The sequence below is a fragment of the Psittacula echo genome (assembly GCF_963264785.1).
Source record: "Psittacula echo genome assembly, chromosome: 4".
Lineage (NCBI taxonomy): Eukaryota > Metazoa > Chordata > Aves > Psittaciformes > Psittacidae > Psittacula > Psittacula echo.
In genome coordinates, this window is record NC_137738.1 from 75,180,946 (window position 1) to 75,203,504 (window position 22,559).

Below are 22,559 nucleotides of genomic sequence, written 5' to 3' on the forward strand. Positions count from 1 at the left end.
TTAACACTTGATTTACTCTGTATTCCTCATTTTTCTTGGTTACTTGGAATAAAACCATTGCTTTACTCAGAGAAACTACCAAGTGACCTTTTTTGTCATGCATTGTCACTCCGTTCTTGTAGGGAATTTATACTCAAGGGATACGCTTTTCTAAAATTTAATTAAATTCCTGTCTCTCAAACAAACCTCATGTTAAAATAAGATCTGCTTAACAACCTGCTTTGTTTTGTAGTGATGAATTGTGAATGATCAAAATGTTGACTGAAAGAAAGGAAACACTAGAAAATGTTCTTTATAATTTTCCTGCATCACTTTCAACATTTAAGCTCATATCAGCATCTGGGCATGCTGAAAAAAATGGTTACCCTTACTTTGCAACTCTCTTAAATTTATGATTAATGCCCTGGATTCCCTGGCTGCCACACACAGAGTTATTGAAATGGTTGAGCTTTCTGCCTCTGTCTTTTGAGCATGACAGAATTTTTCAGTTTTTAGAAGACTGTTGTTCTTCCAAAAGGCAGTATTTCCACTGAGGCTTTTTGTCAGTAATTTTGTTTATAAATGCATCTCTATGTTTGTTTCTTTCTAGGTAGGGATGAGATCCCGAAACCAAGGTGGAGAAAGCTCGTCTAATGGGCACTTCTCCAGTTCCAAGCCTGTCATCAGCCATGCAGAGAATGAAAAACTTCAGGAGGATGCCAAGAAAAAGAACAAACCTCATCAGAAGGAAGATGAGGTCATGGTTTCAGCAACTGTCAAACGGCACTCAAAATCACCTGGACCTACTGAACGAAAGAACAAGAAGTCCATAGAGCTTTCTAAAGAGGACTTGATAAAACTCCTCAGTATAATGGAAGGAGAATTGCAGGTAAAGTAAACATACATTAAACTATATTTTCTTGGTACCTATTTATTTTTAGGTTGTCCAAAAAGCACAGGAATCAGCTGACAGGGACATGCAAATTTAAGGCAAAGGACCATAAGGTGTTTAATAGAACAGTTATAGTTTTAAGTACTGCTTTACTTAACATCTCTATCTGCAGCTACCAGAGCAAAATAAATGCCCAACAGAACTGATGAAGAAAGGGGTATCTGGAGGTGCTGAACACTTAAAGAGAGGCAGAAAACACCCACAGGGGAATAATTTCAGGGGTGGGGGAAAGACAAGCAAATATAGTGAGTGTAATTACAATCATTAATGCAAATATTCGAGAGACAGAACTGCAAGTCACCAATTCTGAAAAAGGTCTTAAGATGGTCCCTGGACTTTCTGCATATACAGGGTTCAGTCAAAGCTCTGCCTCCAGCATCTGGCCTCCAGCACTCTGCATATTCCCTTCCTTGCAAAGACAAATTAGTTTTGTTTCTTGTACTTGTTACTGTCTTATCTGATTACAAGAAGCAACTGTTTTTTTAATTTCTTTGGTATATGAGTCAACTGAGTTGCACCATTACCACAACTCTGAGATTTCATCTCATTAAGAATTATTAAGTATCACTCTTCCTGTGCATAACTCACCTTCAGTTTGTCAGAAAGTACTTTCAAGTTTCATTAAATATGCATTCAAGCTAAATAATTTTTTTCATAAAGGCAGACAACAGTTGTTTTGCAGGGAAAAACTGCAGGAAAAAGGAGGAATTATTGAATGTAATTTTGACAAGAAAAGAAAAAAATTTTTCATTACAAAACAGTATCCATCTTTATAGTGCTTCATTTAACTTTATACAAAGTCCTGTATATGTCATTTCCTAAAAGATGGAGTTAGCTTGGAGCTTCAGTGGTGAATAAAGCCAAACCTCATTAGAAATTTATCATGCTCATGTAGTTTAGAAAGATTTACCCTGAAGTCACCTTTATGGTCTGGAAAGGGGAGGTGAAGAAAATCCCTACTCTTTCCTGGGTGGCAATAAATGTGCTCTTTATTCTCATCTCTGAGTAATTCTCCTGTTCAATACACTGAAATGTGACTATTTACCATAGTCTTTGGGGGGGAGTTACACAATGTATAAAATCTGCCCATGTTCTCATTATCCCTATGGGAATGATGAGGCTAGCTGCCATCTGCACTGTAATGTGGGCTGAAACTCCTCACCAAGATGATACTCACATTTTCTGGGACAATACTCTTAGGGATATTCATACAGACAGACTCACAGAGAATGTTAGGCATGTCTAAAGCTTCCCAGAATCACAGGAAGATTATAAAGACAACCATGCTGGTAGCCATACAGTGTGTCTGTTCTGCTCCTTACTACCAGGCAGGGAACAGAATCATTATGCTTTTTAATCCCTATGAGTTTTTCATTTCACTTAAAAAACCCCCGTTTTAGTTATTTGCCTGATACCTATGTTGAACCATTACTGAAGCAAGCAAGCTATGGCACTTTGGCTTGAGATGAGAGCCTGGCTTTGACACTACAAACAAAGATGAGCCAAGGAAAACTCCAGCCAAAGCAAATACTCTGATATTACCTCCTGGCTGTCACAGTGACCTAATGCACTGAGTCATTTCATGGCTTTTCATTTTCAGATAGGTTTGGACATTTCTGGTGCCTGGCTGGCATTTTGTTGGACTGACAAATCTGTCTGTGGGTTTATCTTGAAGCCATTTCAATACTGGCAAGGCAAATATTATATAGGCATATGTAAGAAGACTTTGTTTTGAGAATAACAGCAGACTGTACCTGTAGGGAGATCCAATATTTTTTGAAATTGAAAAAAAGGTAAAATACCATGTCTGTTTACTCAGCAGCAATGAGCAGGGGGGATCTTATGCCTGCATTACCAAATGCAGAGCAGGATGACACTACCTTATAAACCCCAACCAGTAAGCTTAGCCACAGGAAGTAATTTGGTCATAACAACCACAGCATTAGCAGAGTAAACTAGCAACGTATACATATGCTTCATGCACTTAGTTCACGGACAACATAGCAAAGATAGACCTGCGCCATGTTGCTGTTGATATAAATTCTGAGTCCTTACTTTGGGGCTTTTTGAACATGAGTGTGCCAGTTAACCATAGAGACATGCCCTGACAGCCATGTTTATATCTTCTTTTTTTTACTTTTCTTTATTTTTGGGATTTTTTTTATTATAATGACCTCAGGTAGTTTGCCTGTGCTTTAGCTTTTAAGGCCAAGTCGGATTTGGCCCTGCCTGTCATCAGATTTCCTGGCAGAGCCCTGTGCACTTACTGAATATAGAGAACGAAAGGTTTTCATAAACGGCTGAGGTCACCGTAGCCTAGGCCTTATTTTGTAAGAAAACAAAAAGGGAGAAAAAGTATACAGAAGCTGTGACGATGAAAACGTATCCCAATACACATGGCAGGAGAGCTCTTAAGCACAACTGCTCTGAAAGAGAGTGGGAAAACTGATGACAGGGATTGATTTTAAAGACCTTATAGTTCAGTAGAGTGTCTTTTTGCTTGTGAGAGCTCACTGCTCATATAAAAACCCAGTGATTACATGGTCTTTAAACACAAATTGAATTTATAGGGACTAAAAATCCATGAAGGATTTCTTCCTATACCTGGGGGGAAAAAAACCTAATTTTTAAATACTGCAAAACTGATTTGAAAAGAAAACCTCAAACACCAGTAGAATAAATAGGACCATGAAGGCATGGCATTAATTTGCCTGTTTTTTACAGTGATTTCAGTCAATTCAGCTTGAGTATTATTAATTACAGAGCAACACGGGCAGTGTGGATCTTTACAATGATGATATGAACCTACCTGTTGTTCACAGATTTTTGTCCAGTTGCCTATGGCTTTGTTCTAGCAAGAATATATTCCCTGTGCACTTTCTGAGCAGGGGCCATTAATCTCCAGCAATATCAACACTGATTTTCAACATTTCCTGATTAGGGGCTGAAAAGAAAATGAAGAGCAGTATTTTTACATGTTTACCATTCACTCTTCTATGCCATGTATGGAAAAAAATCACCACAATAATGAAAATAGATTTATGACGTCAGCATCCTACTACAAATCATTGGGGTTTTCAAGAAAAATAATACGAGTGCTCACACAAAGTGTCAGAACTATAGCTCCCCAGGAAGGATGTCTCCCATTGCCCGGCACCAGGCACCCCATGGCCAATGGCAAGATGTGCTCCCCCTATATCCTTAGCTTAAGCTTGAAGCTAACACTTCTTATCATGTCCAGTTTGATTTGGTCTCTCTGATGAGGTTGCTTGTGAAAAGATCCTTCCAGGACTGCCAGCCTGGGGCTAGTAGTTTAATTGCATTTGTGCCACTGACTGCCAACCTGCAGGTTGCTGCAGGAGGGGTTGTTATAGGGCAGGTACAGGGGGATGATTGCTGGTGACTGAAACAGGACAATCATGGGGGAAAGAGCGCTCTCATCCAGAGCCAGGAGGAGCTCACCTTCAGGTGGGCTGTAAAACTTTCACTTGACCTGGGTGTATCAGGGGAGGGCTAGCAGAGGTGAGTGAGGCCTGTGTGTTTTGTTCTCTCTTTTAAAGTCCTTAAGAAACACTTAGATAACTGGCTGTACATCCTGCCACGAAAGAAATCCTCTCTCTCAGCAAACTCAATTACAAGGTATCCACGTGGATATAGGTGATATACTACCCATTGCACTCAAATATTTCTAAAGGTATTTTAATATTTTACCATCTGTCTTTCTATCAGAAAACTAAGTTTTGTAAACATAAAGGAAAGGAAAATTCTTTACTGTTTCCATTTTTCTGCTTTCCTCTTTTTTTCCTTTTTATATAGCTACATATTTTATTAATACATTTTATTCTATAGTCATTCTATTATATTATTTTTCTTAATATCTAACTTTCCCTCTTTCTTTAGCTTTCCTCCCTCCTTTATTTCTCTGTTTGTGACCTTTTTTCTTATTCTTCTGTTACTTCCAAACTCAGGCTTTCTTTCTCCTCATACTGCAGATGCATTGACTGAACCATATTCCTGAGAATCCTGGACATAAAATTGTAGAAGATCTGCTGTAAATCAAGTCCCAGCAGCAAATTCTTTAGGCAACCACTTCATTTAACCTTTGTCATTAATTTATCAAGCTGTGTTTTAAGATTAGGTGGCTTGTTTACCTTGCAACTCTTATTGGAAAGCAGTTCCAGAACTGAAAAATTTAACATTTAGCAAAATTTCTCTTTTAATTTCTAGTGCAATTGTAATTATGTTGAGTGAAACCTTTATGACATTGTGCTATACACCAATCACGCTTCAAAAAGCCTACTTCTCTCCCTACTGTTTAATGCCTGATATATTTGTAGACAGCAGTCTTGCACCTTCTGAGACTTTGTGGTGCTGTGCTAGTCATGCCACATCCTTTTAATTTCTTCTAGCAAAATAGGCTTTCCATGTCTTCATCATCCTTTGATCACCACCAGTTACACCCTGGGTTTATCTTTCTTAATGTCTGTGGCTGGAACTGCACACAGTGCAGTAGGAGAGAGCTCCCTGGTGCCTTGTATGTTGTTAGATAAGTGGGTGGAAAGAGAACGTGTTTCTTTTGGGTATATTAATGTATAATTATAATATAGTAATATTAAGGTAAGAAGAGAGTTGGGACTAGATGCCTTGGCACCTGAGGAAAGAGTACATAACAGAGTGAAGAGAAAGAGTTTTCAGATGGTCATTAGCAAAATCTCAGTTTGAGAAGCTGAAGAGGAGACAGAGTGGAAAGCATTGGTAAAGCCAGAGAACAATGCATGTAGAGTAGCTCTGCTAAGTGCTTATAACTGTAAAGACTTGTTAATTACATTAAAATGGTTTAGAATTTTCTGAGCATATCATACAGATGAAATTCAAATTCCTTGAGAGAAAAATCTTGGCATGCACAGAGCTACAGGAAAAAAGAGAAGATAGGGTTAATGTGAGGAGAGAGAGGTGACTTAAGGAGAATGGAATGAGAAGAAAGAGGTTGGGCAACAGAAGAAGAAGAGTGTAAGGAAAAGGGGAATACAACAGGGATAAAGGAAGCCAAGATAGAGACATGGAAAAGGGATATAGAAAAGGCAAGACAATGAAGATAAGGGTGGTGTCCACACTGTATCAAAATGAGAGCCTAAAAGTCCCAAAAAATGTCTGGCATATCAGTACAATGAATTAAAGCTTTCTCTCCCCTCTGACTGGACCCTTGTTTTTTGCTTTTTTCTGGTGAAGCAAGCTTTTGCAGGACAAAAAAATGACGATAGGATAGACTTCAGAGCACAAATGCCCTCTTTTATTTTCACTGAATAATTTATATCCAGAGCTGAATTTTGTCCAGAATAGTATGGGTTTTTTCTGTAATTTGAATCATTGCTATGCAAAGTGCAGGAGATACTATGGGAGGTAAGCAGAGCTTGTCTAGATAGCCTCAGAATCATGAATTTTAAAACAGAGCCCTGCTGTTTTATGAGAGAGAAAAAAAAGAAAAAGAAAAAATAATTGAAATGTAGCTAAATTGTGCTATTCAGGCAATTTCCTGATCCCTCTGAAATTAAGGGCAGAGGTACTATCAATGATAGCAATGATAACCATCTCTTTGGTAATAAAATTGCTTTAGAATTCTGTTTTTCGAAGTAATTATCCTCAATAAAATATCACTGTCACTGGACAGCTGTAGGCTGAAAACCTCTTTCACAAAGACATTTTAAAATTCTTCTCTGTTAATGCATGAGTTGTACCTAACAGAGCTATATCTATCATGCTATTTAGGCTTGAGGGGTCAAAAGAGAGGAACAATTGGCTGATGTCTCAGATCCATTGAACATCTTGTCTAGAGAGGAAGGAAGAGTATGAGCAACTTGGGTTTCTTCCCCAAAATTCTTGGTCTTCTGTCCAAAACAGAACAGTAAGGATTACCTCCTATCAACTTTCAAGTTTTGGTCTTATTCCCACTGAGATCAGTGTCTTTAACTGATTCTCCTTCACAAATTTTTAAAATAATTTAATCAACTGATGTAATTCAACTCTTTTTAAAAAAATAGTATTTACTTAGTAGAAATTGTGTACTCAGAGCAACAGTAACGAGAGAGCTTGTGTCTTTTCTCATTTTCTTGAGAGAAAGCTCACTCTGCAGGAGAGGACATGGCCAACCCTTTTGTAATGCTAAATGCTAGATGCGTGGACTCTCTGGCTTTAAAATATCTGGGATTCTTGGGAAAGCTTGCAATGAGCATATGTCTTATGTGTCATAATGCTGCCCAGTACTCTGAGTCACCAGTTGTTAATTTAATACTGCAGTTGTAGCTGACTCTGGTTTTATTAACTTTGCTGCCCCAGTTGAATATTTATTAAGCTTGTGTCTCCTGTTCTCCAACTGAGGATCAGATAAGCTCTTCAGAGCATAATAGATTATTTTACATCCAAAATGAGCTTCAATAAAAGCAAATAGAAGTATTGATATAATAACTGTGAGAGCATGGCTATCTGAGAATGTCTTGTTTCTAGGGTTAAAGGCTCCATCTATTGGTTGACTAAAATGAGAGAAATATAGCATTTTCACAGAGAAAAGTGCTGGCCCTACTGAACATCCTGTGTCTTGCCACATCTTTATGAAGTTGCTGTAGAAATCAGTGTACAATTTTGCATGATGTCCAAAATAAAATGAGCTCAGTGACTTAGGGCTGTGCACATGCAGCACCCAAAATGATACACTGCTGAGAATAAAGGGAAGTCCTTTCCTAAGACAGGAATGGTTTGTATGTTGCAAGTCTTTCTTATCCTGGAAAGGATTGTTTTCCTTTTGCAAAAAAACAGCATAAATTCTTCCATGGCAGCAAAATGAGTGGAACTGACTAACCCAAGTACAGTTGCATGGTAACTTCCAGGCATTTGTCACTTTCAAGTATAAACAAGTCAGAAACAGATGTATTGATGCGGTCAGATTCATAATGAAAACCCGTTTCCTCTGTATTGGTTCAGGCAGTCTCAGCGTTTCAGGCAAAATGGCATTTTGTTGGGCTTCGGAGTCATTTCTGGGAATGCAATGGGAGGATGGAGAGAGGAGAGAATGTCCAAGTGGGGTACAGGATGGAAAGGGGAAGGACAGACACAGGGGAGAATCAGGGGGATTTCAGAGACATTGGAGGCTATGAAGGCATCATGAGCACTGCCAGGAACTCTCACTTTGCACCTTTTGTTGCCCACTCTCTCTATGTCACTTCACTCTAAGAGTCTGAGCCACTTCCGTCGTTTCCTCTGACAACTCCTCTGTTCAAATAATTTGCTACGCTGGCGAGAGCTTGCTGTAGCGCAGTCCTACTGTTCTTCCCCATTCATCAGTCATCAGAAACTTGAATGCACATCCACGTACCACAAAGCACTGAAAAACAGCTTGATGAAGTCATCAAAATGTTTGGACAAGGGAAAGTTGTGTATACAGCTTATTACACATGTATACACACTTATGTCTGTTGGTATCCCACTCTGAGTTATGCTCATGTCTTCACAGAGGAGGCAGAAGGATTTCCTCTGAACTTCACCATCCTGACAGCTATGGCCCCACTGGCACCATCCTGTCTCTTGTTCCATCCTGCTCCACACATGCTCATTCCTGCCAGAAGGGACCTAGATCACAACAGAAAAAAATACCTTGTCTGGTTTATTCCTCTTGGAGAGGGAGTGCTTACACCAGCAGCTTCAAGTGTCTCCCTGAAGTTCAGGTCACAGCCTCTAATTTCAGATGCTTCAGATCCTTAGACAGCCAATGAAGCACTTTGAAAGAGCAATTTAGACAACCTGAGTTACATGTGTAATGAAGATACTTTTTAGTTTCCAATGGATTTCAACAAATTGGATGATAGCACAGAAGTGCATAAACGTGGAGGAAATAAAAGAATGTAATGAATGGAAGGAAATGAATAGGAGAACAACTGCATTGATATCAGAGTGCTATATTTTTTGTAATATTCATTACATTAGTACCTAGATCTTATATATGCTTATGAATTAAATCTCACAGCATTCCTGGGAAGTATTATTTCCATTATGGAACGGAAACTGGAGTATGATGAGGTTAATTTTATGCATGAAGCAGAAGAATTAAGTCCATGAACAGAACATGGATTTCTTAAGTCTCAATCCAGACTGGTTAGCATAAGATTGTATGATTGCAGCCCTGAACTGCAAACACAGCCATTCCTGCACTATTGTTAATGATTCATCATGCTCAGGTGTCCAAGAAGGTGTTTTAACAGATGTTCCTTCCTCTCCCTGCTGGCTAGTTGGATCAGTCTGTGGTCTTTGCTTACTGCCAGGCTTCAGGTCAGGTGCAATCTGTTATTATACTGCAATGTTGGCTGAGATGTTTGCCATATGACTGGATATGGCAAACCCAAACCAGCGAGTTTAGCCATTGTGATGCATTGCTGAACCATGCAGAACATATCTCAACGTGAAGATTCATGTGTATAACCGACAGGGACCCCTCGTATTGGTCTCTCTGTGCTGACTGTATCACGGCACTGTAATTCTGTATGCTGCAGTAACTGCCCTATGGTTCAATAATATTGAGCGAAGCACTCTTTCAGTGTGAAAAGACAAGACAGGATACCCCAGATCCTAATAATTCTGAAAACATCAAGCAGTGTGGAGTTAAAACTTCTTGAGGGCCTTGCCATGGGAATTTTCTGGCTATGGCCCAGACTACAGATAATTAATTATGTCAGTGAAAGCCTCTGGTGGCCTGTTTTCTTCAGAAAAAAGTGACATCATCCATGGAGCTCTCTGGCAATAAAGCAGAACAAAGCTGTGTGGGCAGGAAATAACAGACAGATGTCTTCTAGTGCTCATTTGATCTGTTTTGAAGCTTGCTGTAAGAAGTAATACATTGCTCAGTGCTGCTTCTCCTCAGCTCTGCAATCTTTAGGGTGGACTTTTTAAACAGCAAAGTCCAAACTAACCTCTGATGTAGCTCTTTTGGAGCTACTTCAGACAGTTTTTGTAGTGGATGAGCTGGTCTATCATGTGCATTTCCTCCGGTATTGATTTTAGAAGGACTTTCTGTGTTATCAATGTAAGATAATGCAAAACAAAGTGAAACATACTGTATAGCTCCAAAATCTCCATACAAGGCCAGAAAGTTCTACCCGGTGTGGAGAAGATAGAACAATTCTGTTTCATTTCCCCAGGGTCATGAGGGAACTCTTACATTTCTGGACATATTTCACTAAACTTTTACATAAAACAAAACAAAACCAAACCCACTGATGGTCACTTTTCATCGCTGAAGGCACCTCCTTACCTCCAAATTAAATCATGTACATATGCCTCAGTCCAGAAATGCTAAAAGAAATTCATGTAAGTAAACTCCACAGTTTCACGTATTAGGAAACTAAGCTAAGATGAAATGCAAGAAAGAATTTTGCTGTTTGTCTTCCTTGAAAAAAAAGCTATGTATACATGTCATAAGCCAGCTTTTTGCATAGCTAGAATAACTGAGTGATATAAACAAGGCTACTTCAGATATCTGGTGTAGGAGAGAAAAATATTTCTTGAGGTTTTAGCAAAAAGGAGCCTTGTACATGCTTTATGCAGTGGAGCATCTAACTTCCCAGCTTCAAAGCATGCTTTGTACACTGAGTACATCTGAGCTGGCAGATAAATTGCTAACCAATCCTCAAATATAGGGATAGTTTGAGGAATCAGGCCTTAAATAAAAGTGTCATTCCAGTAGGCAGGGGTAATTTTATTATTTTCTCTATTCCTATTCATAGTATCAAGACACAAAATGAAGAAAGTGCACTTTCCTTTTAATTATTTGAATTCCTTCCTAAAGTAAGAAAGGACGTGAAGTCACTGAGTTTAAATAGGGATTAGTGGATCAGTGTTAGGAAAGTTTTGCAGATGCAGGTTTTTGAGTACACTTGCCTGAAGAGGCTTTCTTCATTAAAGTGAACTAAGTGAATGCACAATATTCACTTTCTGAGGTGTCTAATGGGAATTTTCAGAAATAAGTCTATTTCTGCCCTGCAGTGACACAGCATGAGCGTCTTCTGGATCATGCAGTGTGATAACATGCTCCTGATCCACCTCAGAAGGATGCCTTGAGCGTGATGTTTCTTAGCTCTAGGTGAAATGTTTGTAAAGTCTACTGGAATTTAGGAAATCAGCCATTGGTAAGACCACAACATTACATGGAGAACCTGTGACATTATCTAGTTTCTGATGCAGTACAGAGCAGCTGTTGCACTATAAATAACCTGAACTGTGTGCAATGCAAGTAACAACACCACAAGTAGAAGTAAAGGTTCTTCTCTGTGGTTTGATAGTTATTTCTTGCCATTAATCACTGGCAAGAAAAATATTACTTCATAAACATTAAATCTCCATTATGTGCAGGCATAACAAAGTGTCATAACTGAAAAATAAATAGTCAAAAGCTGGGAATACCAGATCTTCCAAATATTACGTGTATTCCTTGTAAATACCTCTCCTGCTCCCAGATTTTCAAAACTTTTTCTATAGAGGGGAATGTCATCATGTTATTGAAATATTTAGATTGCTCTGAAGTAGTTAGATATATTGTAGGTGGCTCCAAACATGAAGCTATGAAGGAAAGAATTACTGGTAGCCAATTTTGAGAGAGGCACACTGAATTTGTGGGAAGGCGACTTACAAACAAAATTCAGAATGGCATAGAAGATGTGCTGGCAAAGGATCTTGAGGTGGGTTTTACCCTCAGCTGACAGTGATTACTTTGACTCCATTCATCCCATCTTGAATACAACTGAATTTTTTTCCAATTTACTAGATGCCTTATATGAAACGAGTTTGATCAGCTCAGTCTCATTTCCCAGGTGACAAATTGCCTGTGGCAAAAATCTCCTGTTTAGTGGCTGCTGAATTTTGCTAGCAGTCTCATGGGAGAGGCCAAAGACTGTGGGAATGGGGAGAGAAGGCTGTAGTAAATTGGCAGGGCAGGGCACGAGGAGGAAGCACGTCCAAATGCCGAGCTTGTGTAACACTCTTCCCATTGACCAAGAATTTGGTTGCTAGGCTGCCAGTCCCCTTTTACAAGCAGCAGAGTCATGCTATTGTTTCCTAAATGGTTTCAATTTTATGCAAGGACCTCTTTACATCCTTTCTATATAATTTAAATATTTTACTAGGCACATAGTAAAGCAAGATTTGGAACTCAGACCCCTGTTCTGCTCAAGCCAGTGAGGAAAAGAAAACCTTTCTCTTTTATTCTTCCAGAAAGTGTTTCAGGGTAGTGCTGCAAAGAGTGGACTCACATCAGCCTTCCAGCCTGGCAGCTAGCATGCTTTCCTGAGGGAAGGGGAGCATCATCTCATATTTCACAGGTAGAAACATAGACCCCAGCATCTTAAAAAAGCGCACTAATCAGTAAGTAGTAGAAAGGAGGAAAAGAAGAGTGGGCAAAGATGTGTGGGGCTGCAGTGCTCCACAGCACTTCAGTCCCTCCATAGACATACTCAAGATCTGAGGTCATCAGCCTTTAGATTTTGGCACCTCCAGTAAGTACAAAGCAAGGCTCAGATATAGTTCAACTTTGCAGTTCTTCTATTAGCAGGGAGAGCTGAAGGAGTTAAGTGAGTACAGTGTCCACTTCTATTCCCCACAATTCAAGAGAGATGCAGACAAGCTGGAGAAGGTCCAAAGGAAGGACATGAAGATGATCAAAAGGCTGCAGAACCTATCTCATGAGGAAAGACTGAAGGAATTAGGTCTTTTCTCCCTGGAAAAGAGAAAGTTTGGGAGGCATCTTATTGGTACTTAAAGGGCAGCTACAAAGGACAGAGGTTCTCTCTCCACAAGGGGCATCACGGAGAAGACAAGGGCAATGGCTATAGGTCACACTGAGAGAGGTTTCTCGTAAAAAAAGAAAGAATTTTTTTACAGTGAGAACAATCACTGCAACAACCTTCCCCATGGATGTGGTAGAGTCCCCATCATTTGAAGTTTTCAAGATGCAATTGGACATGGTGCTAGATGATCTCATCTAGGATCCCTTTCCCATGACAGGTTGGACCAGATGATCTTCTGAGGTCTCTTCCAACCTAAGCTGTTCTATGGTTCTGTGAGATTGATGAACAGGGAGTCTCTAAACAGGTTTAGCTCCTGGAGAATATGAGTGTGAAAAATACCTCCCAACATATGTGCCCTTCTCTGTTTCTTGCCTTGAGAGTATTACTAGGAGATAGTGTGTCCTCTTCACTAATCTGTTGTCCTGGCTCCTACTGTTTACAGAATCAACTAGTTGGGGACACTTTATTCACAGAAAAGTATGTTTATTTTCAAGAATCCACAATCTACACAGTATAGAGAGTTAGCTTGAAGTCTTCTGTAGGACAATTTAAGTAATTAAAAAACAATAGACATAAATATATGTATTTACTAAATTCTGTATCTTGACTTTAAAGAGCTTCTCTGACTAATTGCAGTCTTTTGGACTTACGCAAATAAGTTTAATTGTGTTACAAGCTGTTGCAATATGTGGTCTTCTCATGCTTGAATACTCTCCCTCATCAGAGCATCACCAAAACAAGACAAAAAGGACTTGAGAGATGGCTTTCCTGTGCCAAACACCATGTTCCCTCTACCAGAACGGCTAACAACTTTGTTCTGGGATTTATGTACAAGTTTACTTCCAATTTGAAATCTCTTCCTTGTGTTTGTCTCCTAGCTTATGATTTATGCCAAAAAACATTGTGTTTTGAGACAAGGGAGGCATCTACAATAGTGTCTATCACTAGAAACAGCTTGCCAGTATGGTTCCCTCTTCTTAGCTAGGATCTCTCACTTTGAGGCTCTCGTATCTCTTTCAAGATATGTGTGTTTAAGTAGCCCAAGTGTTCCTCTACAGGATTATTCTGATTTGTTTTCTGACAATGGTCTGTATCCCACAGTTTAATATAGTGATAGTTGTTAACCCTACGTTGAAGGAGAACATTTCAACATGAGTTCTCTTCTAGTTGTTGAAGTGGAAAATTAATCATTTGGAGAAAATATAAAAGCACAAGTTATACAGGCCTGCTGTTTCAGCTCCTTCCCTCTGTATTATCCTGAAGAGTTCCAGAGAGGTTAACTGGAGTTTTCAAATCCCGAGGCTAATGGGAGTTCAGGATGTTGCCTGGGCCCCTCTCTGACCTAGGCTGGCTGCGCTTCAGAATCTTCCTATGCTGGGGCTTGTTGCTGACCAATAAAAGGAAATTTGTCTCCAGTTTATTATTAGTGTGAGGCCCTCTTTTTGCTCCAATGCTTCCTAGCAACCTGAGTGTCTGTTTGTTAGTTTGCCTTTCACAAACTGTTATCATAAATCCATTGAAACAAGAGTACTTGGTGAATTAGCTGACACCCTTGTAAACGTAATGATAGGAGCCATGGTCAGGCCAAGAAAAGGCAGAAGGCACCTTGCCATGCTAACATGATCCAGATCCCAAGTGCCTGCAGGGCGTGGGGGTGCCCAAGAAGGTGCATGTGAGTGGGGATCTGCCTGTGCTCTGGGGATGGTGCCACCCAGCCTGTCCCTGGGCTGGGTACCCTCCCCTGCGGCTGCAGTGAGGGGTTTTCAGGGCTGACAGCCCTGCCCTGTCCGCTGGAGTCACCTGTGTCACTGCTTCCTTTTAAAGATGAAGCAATGAATAGAGTTTCCTTCAAAGCTCTGAACTGAACTGGGCACATTTTTTACTGCTTGGGGTGCCAGTTCCTGCTTTCAGCATCACTCACTCCCCTGGCTCAACTACCGCTGCTTTCTGGGGGACTCAAACCTGCATTCCAGAAACCTTTCTTAGCTGACAAGTTATAAGCTGTTTCAGGGACTCTCATTCTCTCCTGCTAAAGTTGCTACATTTTAATCAGCAATTATTAAAGACTAAAAGGCTAGAAGTATGCATGGCAGTGCACAACTGAACAGGGGTTGGGGCGCTCACTGGGAGGCGACGTGTTTGGTTCCTCTGTCAGCTATTACTGTATTAAATAACCATTGCAGGGATGAGAGTCCAGGTCTTTTACTCTCTTGAGCCATGGTGTTACATCACTCAGCCACAGCTGTCTCTGCTGTCTCTGCCTGGCCCTGTCAATGTTTAATTATGCCATCTGAGGCCTGACAGGCCCAGCTTTGACAGGAGAGACTGAACTCATCCTCCCCTCCCAGATAGCCTAGGGTCCAAGGTGTGCCTGTCTGAAAGCCAGGAGCTTTCAGCGCTAAGGACCAAAACAAATCAAGGTTTCAGAAGGCTTGGTTGTGGCCCTTGGTGCAGAAGGTAGAAGGTGGCTGCCCCCTCATCCTACTGTTTTTCGGTGCTCCTTTGCACATGGTGCTCCTTTGTGTACTCCTTTGAGGTACACAGTGGGACACCAAATTCATTCATTGGGGCAGGATGCAGATATGGCCCCAAAACTGTCTGTTCCTAAAAGGACTTAAGAAAATGTGTCATAAAATCTGGGTATTTATAAATTCTCCCCAAACTCCCATACTATCCTGTTAGGCTTTTTAAGGGCTTTTTCTTCAATATAGAAGCATTAGCCTCATAGTAACAAAGACACTATATTAACTGTTATTTTTACAGGGATGTAAAAAATTGTATATTCCTGAACCTCTTTAAAACTTTCCTAAAATAACACTATTTCTATACTGAGAGTGGCGTATTCCCAGGACATGATGTAGTGAGGTGTACATGCTCTTTTGGCACTCTTCGGGACTATCTCACATAATTCACTTGTAGTTTTGACATGCATGAGTGATGCACCTTTCCCACGCTCATGTTGAAACAACATTAATATCATTCCAGCAAGTATTTTGCATCTTGCACACATGCACAAAGCTTTTATTTAAGGCTGCAAAATGTTGTGCAGAGTAAGCCCCTGCAGCTGGCTTTTTATAATAGGGCTAGTTCTCAACTGGATGTCATGATCTTTGTCTCAAGTTCATATTTTTTATTTGCATGTTGCTTTATTTTATTAAAAAATATATATATATTTTGCTATTTGCTGAAATTATTTACTTGCTCATTTTAAAAGCAGATGATTTTGTAGAGCTGCAATGCCTCTGTGGTACTGGGTAAAGATTTAAGATTTACTACATGTATAATACAGAGTGCCATTATGAACATTATGGTGGCATATGAAGCATTGGTCAGTTCATAAATCCTAAACAGTTATTGTTTACATAGGGGTACTGTATGTAAGGGATTTTGGTTAAAATATTCATTAAAAACTTCCTTAGATCTTAATTTGCTTCCCAAGCTCACATGGGTTGAGTGTCAAAAGGGCAGGCAAGAGAAAAATTGTTGTCTGTACTTCTCTGTCCCTCATCCCTTTGGGCTTGTAAGAGAGATGCCTTCCAGGGAAACCTCGGAGCAACTCTGTGCCCACTGAAAACTTGTACCTTTTACAGCCCCTCCCTGGATCCTGGCCTTGTAAACTGCCTTGAAGGACAAGCAAGTGCCCTGCCCCCATTTTATGGATGCCTTAACAGATGTTGGCAAGTGTCATCAGAAACAGAGCTCTGGATTAAATGTTTGTCCACAGCACAGCCCTAAAATGCCCCTTATTCATAGCCAGGTGGCCTTGCAGAGCAGTCTCATCATGCTTGGATGCCTGACCATGCTGCCTGAAACTGGGGGCTCTCACCCAGGACAGGGACCAGGAGCTAGGAGCTGCACTCTGCTCAGTCACAGGAGCACCACTGCTCCCAAGTATGCCCCCTGCTTCAGTGTCAGCAGCCGTCCTATGCTCCTGGAAAGGTTTGCTCAGCCTATTTGGGTCTGCTGCCAGTTATCCTGGTTAGCCGGGGTCTGCAACCTTTCTAGGGTTTTCTTTAAACAAACAAGTTAGAAAACCTCATTTTAAAAGTTACTTGAAGAGACTTTAGTCACAAAGTCAGGTAGGAAATGGCTAGGAAATACTTGATTAGAGGCTGTCTAAGAAATATTTATTCAGCTCACTTGTGCTGCTTGTTCTACTCATCTCCTTACCCCAGTCAGGGGACAGCACAGGAGATGAATAAGATGAAATATATGAAGAGTAAGGATGTTCCCTGGATATAGTTGCAACCCATATAAAAATTTATAGCATTCAAATGTAACAGCAGGCAGGAATAGAATAATTTATGCCTACAAGGATGACACTGGGATTGCACAGGACACGTTTACTGTGATGTCTCCCAAAGTCTTCATATTAGCATTGGCAGCCTGGCATTTTTCTAATTTATTTTATTATTGTGAGTGCAGTCTGTACATATGAAATGCCCCTGTTTTCACTGTTGGTTAATAGGTCGGCTTATGGTAGTGATTTGCAATGTTACAGGCAAGGGAGGATGTGATCCACATGCTGAAGACAGAGAAAACCAAACCTGAAGTTTTAGAGGCTCATTATGGATCTGCAGCTCCAGAGAATGTGCTCCGAGTGCTACACAGGGATGCCATCCTTGCCCAAGAAAAGTCCATAGGGGAAGATGTCTATGAGAAACCAATTTCAGAGGTAATAACTTCTTGATTTTTGTCATTATGCCTGTGCAGAAGGAATCCTAACTGGAAGTGAGACTTCACATCTTTTGGATTTGTGCAAAGCATGCATGAGGATAAGACAGCATTTGTACGAATGACGAGAAATCAGAGGAAAATTGAATATTCATGTTCACTCAACTGCAGCATAAATTGGAAGCAAAGTCACTGGGTTTGATGACAGAAAATAAAGAGCTTGTATGCTTCTTAGGGCTGCTGCTGTTAAGCAAGAACAAAATCTGCAAGTATTACATTTCTGTTTTTTAAATTCCTTCAATTATAGGCTCTAACCTCTACTGCTCACAGCACTGGTAAGCAGTCGTTGATTTTCTTGGCATACTAGATAACTATCATGTGGGTAGCTAGCAGAGATTGACCATATTTATGGGATCATAAATCTGTGATCCTTTTATGTCACTTACTTAAGCTCTAATACTGCAAAATCAGTTCATCCTCTAAAGGAGAACTGTAGGACTTGATTCCTTGCTTCAAAATCTAAGTAGTAAATGAATGTAGGATAGACCTGGGAATGTCTGAGGCCAGCATGAGTGCCAAAATAAGCAGCCACTGCTCATGTTTATAGATTAATAACAGTCCAGGGCTTGGAGAAAGAGCATACAATAACATACAGTATAATATACTGTAGTGCCTACCTAAATCTTCATAGTTCCTCCTATTAGAACATTCAATTTTTTCACCATGAATTGCATCTACCATAGGATATCTTTATACTGTGTATTCTCATTGAAGTGTCTTCTGCAATTTTGGTGATGGTAGTAAACAAGGAAAGCAAACATTAGCATTTTGGAGCATGCATGAAATACTGTTGAGCAAGATTAAAAGAGCTTAGCAGTGTTCTGTCTAAGGAAGCTGATAATTTGACAGGAACCTCAGTGGAAAACTTTTGTCATGTGTAGGTCCACTGGGGTTATGTTTGAGCTAAAATAGGATGGATGATGATAAAATTTCATCAGTGCAAAAGATCTGTTCTCAGAGTAGTTCAAGGTTGAACCCAGCCTGGCTCCTTTATAAAATGCAATGCTGGTTTGACTTAGCCATAGTCAGCTTCTGGAGGGCACGTCACCGCGGCCCTCCAGTTCTTATCTCCCTCAGTTTGCAGAGACACACTGTGAAACAGCAACTGCACAGCGCAGCTGCGGCTAAGGAAGAAGCAGCTCTCGCAGGGTAAGGGCTGGGTGTGGCAGCGGAGAGGGCAGGCAAGCAGAGAAGTGCCAGGGCTGAAGGCTGCTTCCGCACGGAGAATGGAATTTGTCATCTGCTCCCAATAAACAGTGAAAGAAGCAACATGAATAGCCAGCCATAGTGGCTTTGCAGTGCCCTGGCAACTTCTTAGACACACCTCCCTGGAGAAATTTCTGTCAAAAACAGGCTCTGGGGAAAACTCTAAGGCTTACAATGAATTGTATTTGGTAATATAAAAACTGAATCTATACTGAATCTAAATTAAGACTTTGTATCTCAGCAGTCCTACAAGTACATTGAAGATGCGTAACTCAAATTTCAGTCTTGAGCATATACCTTATACTCCACATGTAGGTGTCTAGTCCTCATCTGGGTACATGAACTCAGGCTCTGCCCTGGTATTTGCTATAGCTTTTTCTGTGTGAAATGAGGAAAGCGTGCACAGCACTTTGCCAGAGAGGAAACTCTGCACTGGAACAATATTATTTGTTTACCCTAAAACTAGATGAAGTTCTATCCTTTGTGTATCTGAGAACTGTGCAAATGTTCATTGCACACATGCTGTCCAAAGAAATCACTACTTTTACAGGACAGTTACTCTTACTTCTAGTCGCTGCTTTATGTAAAGCCCAAAACATAAAATTATGGGACTTGCATTTACCAAACACAACATTGTTGGTTAATAAATCAGATGAAGTAAGCAAGGAGACCTTTAAAGCAGTATATTCTCCTTTCCTACATCCAGCTGGACAGACTTGAAGAAAAGCAGAGAGAGACATATCGGCGCATGCTGGAACAACTCCTGTTGGCAGAGAAGTGCCATCGCCGCACAGTTTATGAGCTAGAAAATGAGAAACATAAACATACAGATTACATGAACAAGAGTGATGACTTTACCAACCTCTTGGAACAAGAGCGGGAGAGGTGAGTATCCAAGACGGTGCAAAGAGTATCCCCGGTATTCCAGAGCTTGTTAGTTCAGCACTTACATGGTCTGATATTTTCTGTGTTTAAATGACACTAAACTCATGTGTAAACCATATGTAAATGTTGGTCCACTCATGTTACTAGTAAGTACATTACTGTGCAAATCTAGAGCTGGAGGAATACCATCAAGTGTTCGTATAGTGTGCGCTTGAATTAAGAAACAAATTTGTTTTGAATTACTCATGCCCATTTTGGGTTCACCTTCGGGTAGCTTTTGATCAGATGTTATTTATGTTGGCTACGTTTGAGGCTGGCATGCTTAGCTAAGTGCTGCATTTCATGAAGGATGGGGCACTGTTTGTCACAGCAGGAGGACAGAGTAAGGAAAACCACAACACACATTAGGATACTGGCACACAAGTGGAAGGGATTTTGCCATGCCCTTCATATTTAGGCTTGCAAAGTCGGAGGCCATTTGCATTATTTTTCATATTTTTGCAGTCACATGCCTCAGGCAAGTTCTGTGTTCCCCTGGAAGAAATTATTTTTATATTTCATAAAACATGCCCAGCCTGCAATGGACTATCTGCAGTGTTTATCTCATGGGCTTATATGCTCCAGGTTTTTTTCTTCCAGTGTTTGTCCTCCTTGTGGGAGTAATTTGTTCCCTGAGGCTCTAAGAAAACAAAAAGCACCTACCGTAGGTGAAGAATGAGCCCTTGCTAACAGCCTCAGTTTTTCAATGTGGAATTTTCATGCTCATACCAAACTGCTTGAAATCAATCCACAACTTTTTAAAAAAAGCTCTGAGAAAAATACGTAAGGCAAGTTCAAAGAAGAAATGCTTTTGAGGAAACCACAGTCTGGTGGTGGCGGGCATTTGCAAAAAGCCAGGAGCTAAATTGTTTAGTGTATTTCCTGAGCGCAGTTCAGTGCCAGCTTTGAGTAGGTAGCACATGAGCTACAGTGACCGTATTTCTTGGTTTAATAGCTGCTGGTTTTCTGTCTCTCTGTTTTCCTGGGTTGATTGGAAAACTTTAAAGGACAAAATTGTTTCTGGATCTTAGCAATTTGAATCTTTTAGCAGAAAAAAAAAAAAAAAAAAATTGTTCTATTTCCAAGGAGAAATTTCACATCTGATTCTCATAGATGTAATTTTTTATCTGTGCAGAATATCCGTGTATGTGTGGACATTCAGGCAACTAAAATGCTACAAAAGTAAAAGTGGTATTAAAATACCATTTACATTTGTCTTTATATTTTATATTCACTTTAATTTGGCGATTATTGCCTTCTTGTTATTCCAGCTCAATTCATGAAGGCTGCTATGTAGCCTCAGATTATGACCTGTTTGGAACAGACTTCCTTCAATGAATTGATTGAAAAGCTTTTTGTCTCACATTACTACCACTGAAATATCAAGTCCCATTTCTGTGGGCATTTTCTGATACTCTTCCTGCTCTTTTGTTCCTTTTAAACTTCAGGTTTTCTTCATTCTATAAGTTTTGGAAAAACAGCAATAAAAAAAAGAAGTATTTGAATTTGAACTTCTATTGAAAGCAGATCTTTCAGAGCAACTAAATCCCCCGGCTTTAGTTGCCAGTGCCTCTGTACTGGTGGCTGCAGGGGAAGAGTTGCAGTTCTGAAGCCCTTTGGATTTATGTTGAGTGACACAAGAAACCTGATGTTTGCTATTTAATCCACTCTGTTTGTCTAAGGCACTAATTAGAAAATTCATTTCAAGTTTAGTAGTGGCCAAGCAGGAAGAACATGGCATGTAGGCAAACATAGAAAACCACTCATGCATGTCTGTCACTCTTCAAGGTCCTCCTCCCACAGCACTGGTAAAACAGATTAGCAAAGTCAGGATGGTCTGGAAACCACACATTAGTGTATAGTCTTAAATGATCTCAATGCCTCATCTTTCTTTGCTGAGTGCACATGAAACTGAGGCTGCACCCACATCTTTGTAGGTATTAAAAAGTGGAAGTAGTATTGCTTGAAAGCTATATTAATGGCAAAAGAGAAGGTGATGGGATGACTTCTCAGGAAAGCCCTGCAGTGGTAATCAGCAACAGATTTTTGTCAAAAAGAAGGAGTTTGTACTGGAAAGATTAATTTACAGTAGATTAAAACATACAAAAAAACCCCCTCCAATGTTCACTTAATCTGCATATTAGGACAGAGAAGTGACCTGCCCAAAGGCATTTCTCAAGGATCCTGCATAAGCATTCTTGTTTTATAAGTACCACTATAAATAATCTATTTTACTGTGGTGCTTTGAGGCTTGGGGCTTATTTTGTTAAGAGCTGAACAGACAAGTAGTCTCCATGAAAAAAAAAGAGACACCAAGGTGAACTTTGCCCATCAGCCCCTCTTCTGCGCTCGCAGTTATAATGTCAATGAGACAGGGTGAGCCGGAGGAAGAACAGTCCTATGGGACAGCCATCTCATAGCAGTCTGGTATAAGGAGAGCAGGAATAATTTCTCTCCTGGACTTAAGTAATTAATGTAATTTCTTTCCTCACAGTATTTTACCCATCTTTCCTGATCGCTGTTGTCCACACCAACTTTTACAGGCCACATTTGCTTTTGCTGCTCTGTGAAAGTCTCAACAAGATAAAAAAAGAAATTCTTTAAGAGCAGAAATGTGCGTCAGTTCTAATGTATTTCTAGCACTCTCTTAATGTATTTACTTTTGAATATTGTTTTTTTACATTCACTTTCATATGTTGTCTCTAATCCATCCACAACAACATGATATGAAAGCAAACAGTCCTTGTGAAGGAGCAGTTATTAGGTCAGCCTTGCACAGGAAGGAATTAATGGGAAAACATGATTTGTCAAGAATAATCATGCATGAAAAAAAGATAAAATTGTATACAGGATGTTCAAAATGTAGGCACCTAGGAGGGGTAAATGGAGAAAACTGGCTGTTGGCATTGGTTCTGCAACACCAGGTGCAACTAAGCTGCAGA

General features: G+C 40.1%; 1 protein-coding gene across 2 annotated transcripts in view; it reads left to right on the forward strand.

Annotated features, from left to right (window-relative positions):
- Nucleotides 1-595: 595 nt before the first annotated feature.
- FILIP1 (filamin A interacting protein 1) overlaps nt 596-22,559 on the forward strand; it is a gene marked incomplete at both ends in the record, with an annotated part of 59,756 nt that continues 37,792 nt past the window's right edge. For both annotated transcript variants that reach the window (XM_080616339.1, XM_080616338.1), the window contains 3 exons: nt 596-868; nt 17,255-17,428; nt 19,400-19,578. In XM_080616339.1, the coding sequence (XP_080472465.1) occupies nt 596-868; nt 17,255-17,428; nt 19,400-19,578 (626 nt within the window). The remainder of the gene's footprint in view (nt 869-17,254; nt 17,429-19,399; nt 19,579-22,559) is intronic.